General features: G+C 54.1%; 1 protein-coding gene across 1 annotated transcript in view; it reads right to left on the bottom strand.

The window, feature by feature from the left end:
- Positions 1 to 2,214, bottom strand: part of Sult2b1 (sulfotransferase family 2B member 1) — a 28,034-nt gene that overhangs the window by 2,965 nt on the left and 22,855 nt on the right. Inside the window, exon 5 of the mRNA XM_005366923.1 lies at positions 1,776 to 1,870. Coding sequence (XP_005366980.1) covers positions 1,776 to 1,870 — 95 coding nt within the window. The remainder of the gene's footprint in view (positions 1 to 1,775; positions 1,871 to 2,214) is intronic.

The raw sequence follows: 2,214 nt of genomic DNA, 5'->3' as shown, positions 1-2,214 counted from the left end.
CTTGTAGACCAGGCTGGTCTCGAACTCACAGAGATCCGCCTGCCTCTGCCTCCCGAGTGCTGGGATTAAAGGCGTGCGCCACCACCGCCCGGTTCAACTCTACTTTTTAAAAAATGTATTACTTTATGTGTAGGAGTGTTTTACCTGCAGGTATATGTGCCATGTGGCCCACGGAGGCCAGAAGAGGACACCATATCCCCCAGAACTGGAGTTACCACCAGTCATGAGCCACCATGTGGGTGCTGGGAGCCAAATCCAGTCCTCTGCAAAAATAGCCAGTGTTCTTGTTTGTTTGTTTGTTTGTTTCGAGACAGGATTTCTCTGTAGCTTTGGAGCCCGTTCTGGAACTAGCTCTTGTAGACTAGGCTTTCCTCAAACTCACAGAGATCCTCCTGCCTCTTCCTCCAGAGTACTGGGATTAGAGGCGTGCGTCACCACCGCCTGGCCAGTGTTAACTGCTGTGTTACCTCTCTAGCCTTCTGATTTATTCTGTTGTTTGCTTTATATTTCTGAGTCAGAGTCTCACCAGGTAGCCCTGGCTGTCCTGGAACTCGCTCTGCTGCCTCTGCCTCCTGAGTGCTGGGGACAGGCTCCAGTGGGTGAGTCTTTCCTGGGCTTCTCCGCCCGGTCTCTGGGAGCAGCTGTGCACAGATTCTCACTGGTGCTTAGCAGTAGGTGGCAGGCGCTGGTTGGCTCTCCTGGTGGCCATTCCCACGTGCCCTTACCCAGGCCTTCGATCAGCCCCACGTGCCCTTACCCTGACCTAGCTTAGCTGTTCACACTCCGCAGGCTGACCCAGGGCTGGGCAGGCTTGGGGTAGGCGCAGCACACCAGGGCCAGGCACACTCCTTCGGGCTGTGCTCCGAGCTGCCCTGTCACTGAGAATCTAAGGTGGTAACTACCATAAATGTCTCTGGAAGCTAGACCTAGTGACATAAGCCTGCCACCTCAGTCATTCTAGAGACCGAGGAGGATTGAAAGTTCAAGGCCAGACTGGAAACCTTAATGAAACTTCATTTAAAATTAAAATATCCTTGCCTAGAATTTCCCAGCAAGGACTTTGAGTTACGATTCATTTGTTACTTGCCCAGCGTATACAAGGCCCTGGGTTCAATCCTCAGAACTCAAAAAGGTGACAGTTATGGAATATGCCTGTAATACCAGCACTTGGGGGAGGCTGAGTCAGGGAGATCTGGAGGAGACAGAGGCCAGCCCGGTCTACAGAGTGAGTTCCAGAACAGCCAGGGCTACACAGAGAGACCCTGTCTGGAAAAATAAAAGAGTTTGCTGGTAGAAGCCTGGGTTGTCCCCAGCACTGCAAGAGCCAGGCATGGGGGTACTTCCATAACCTCAGGCATTGGAAACAGAAGAATTAGAATTTCAAGGTCATCCTCAGACACTTGGGCTGCCAAGATTTAGTGATGGAGGGGAGAGAGTGAGGGGGAGGGGCGCTTCCCCAGGCCCTTTGCACTGGCTGCTCTGGCTGCAGACTCTCCTGGCCGCTTGTCCATTTGCTGTTGTGTGTCCCTCCTATCTGATCGTGAGTTGACAGGCCCTATCTGCCTATAGTTACCTATGTCCCATCTCCAGACCACCATAGGTTGTCCATCCTATCTGATCGTGAGCTGAAGAGCCCTATCTGCCTATAGTTACCCACTTCCCATCTCCAGACCACCATCAGTTTTGTTTCCCCAGGACAAGGCCTGATAGGAGGTTGGCGGGCATCCAGGAGAGCGTGGCGAGGGAGAGGTGCCAGGGGCATACACCAGACGAACCTGCTGCAGCTCTTCATAGGTGATAAACAGGAAGTTCTCATGGCTCTGCATCCGGATCCAGCCCTTGATGTGGTCAAACCAGGAGCCAAACTGCACTGCAGAGGGTAGAGGGGTGTGAGGGTCACAGGGCTCTCAGGACCAGGCTGCTCGGGCCACCTGTGCTGGCTGCCTAAGGCCTTTCAGCCGGGGTCAGAGACCCCCCTCCCCCAGCTCTTGTCTGTGCAGTTCCTCCTGCCATCACCCAGACATCTGACGCTCAGACAAGGGACAGCAGCTCTGCTCTGGTTAGTCTGTCTGCCTGGTCTCTATTTCCATCTCTGCTCTCCTTGATCTCCCCCATCTCTGCCTCCCCATCTCTGTCTCTCCTTGATCTCCCCCATCTCTGCCTCCCCCATCTCTGCTCTCCTTGATCTCCCCCATCTCTGCCTCCCCATCTCTG

The sequence above is a fragment of the Microtus ochrogaster genome, unplaced genomic scaffold, assembly GCF_000317375.1.
Source record: "Microtus ochrogaster isolate Prairie Vole_2 unplaced genomic scaffold, MicOch1.0 UNK14, whole genome shotgun sequence".
NCBI classification, from domain to species: Eukaryota; Metazoa; Chordata; class Mammalia; order Rodentia; family Cricetidae; genus Microtus; species Microtus ochrogaster.
Note: the sequence above shows the minus strand (reverse complement) of the source record. Positions and strands in the feature narration are given on the sequence as shown.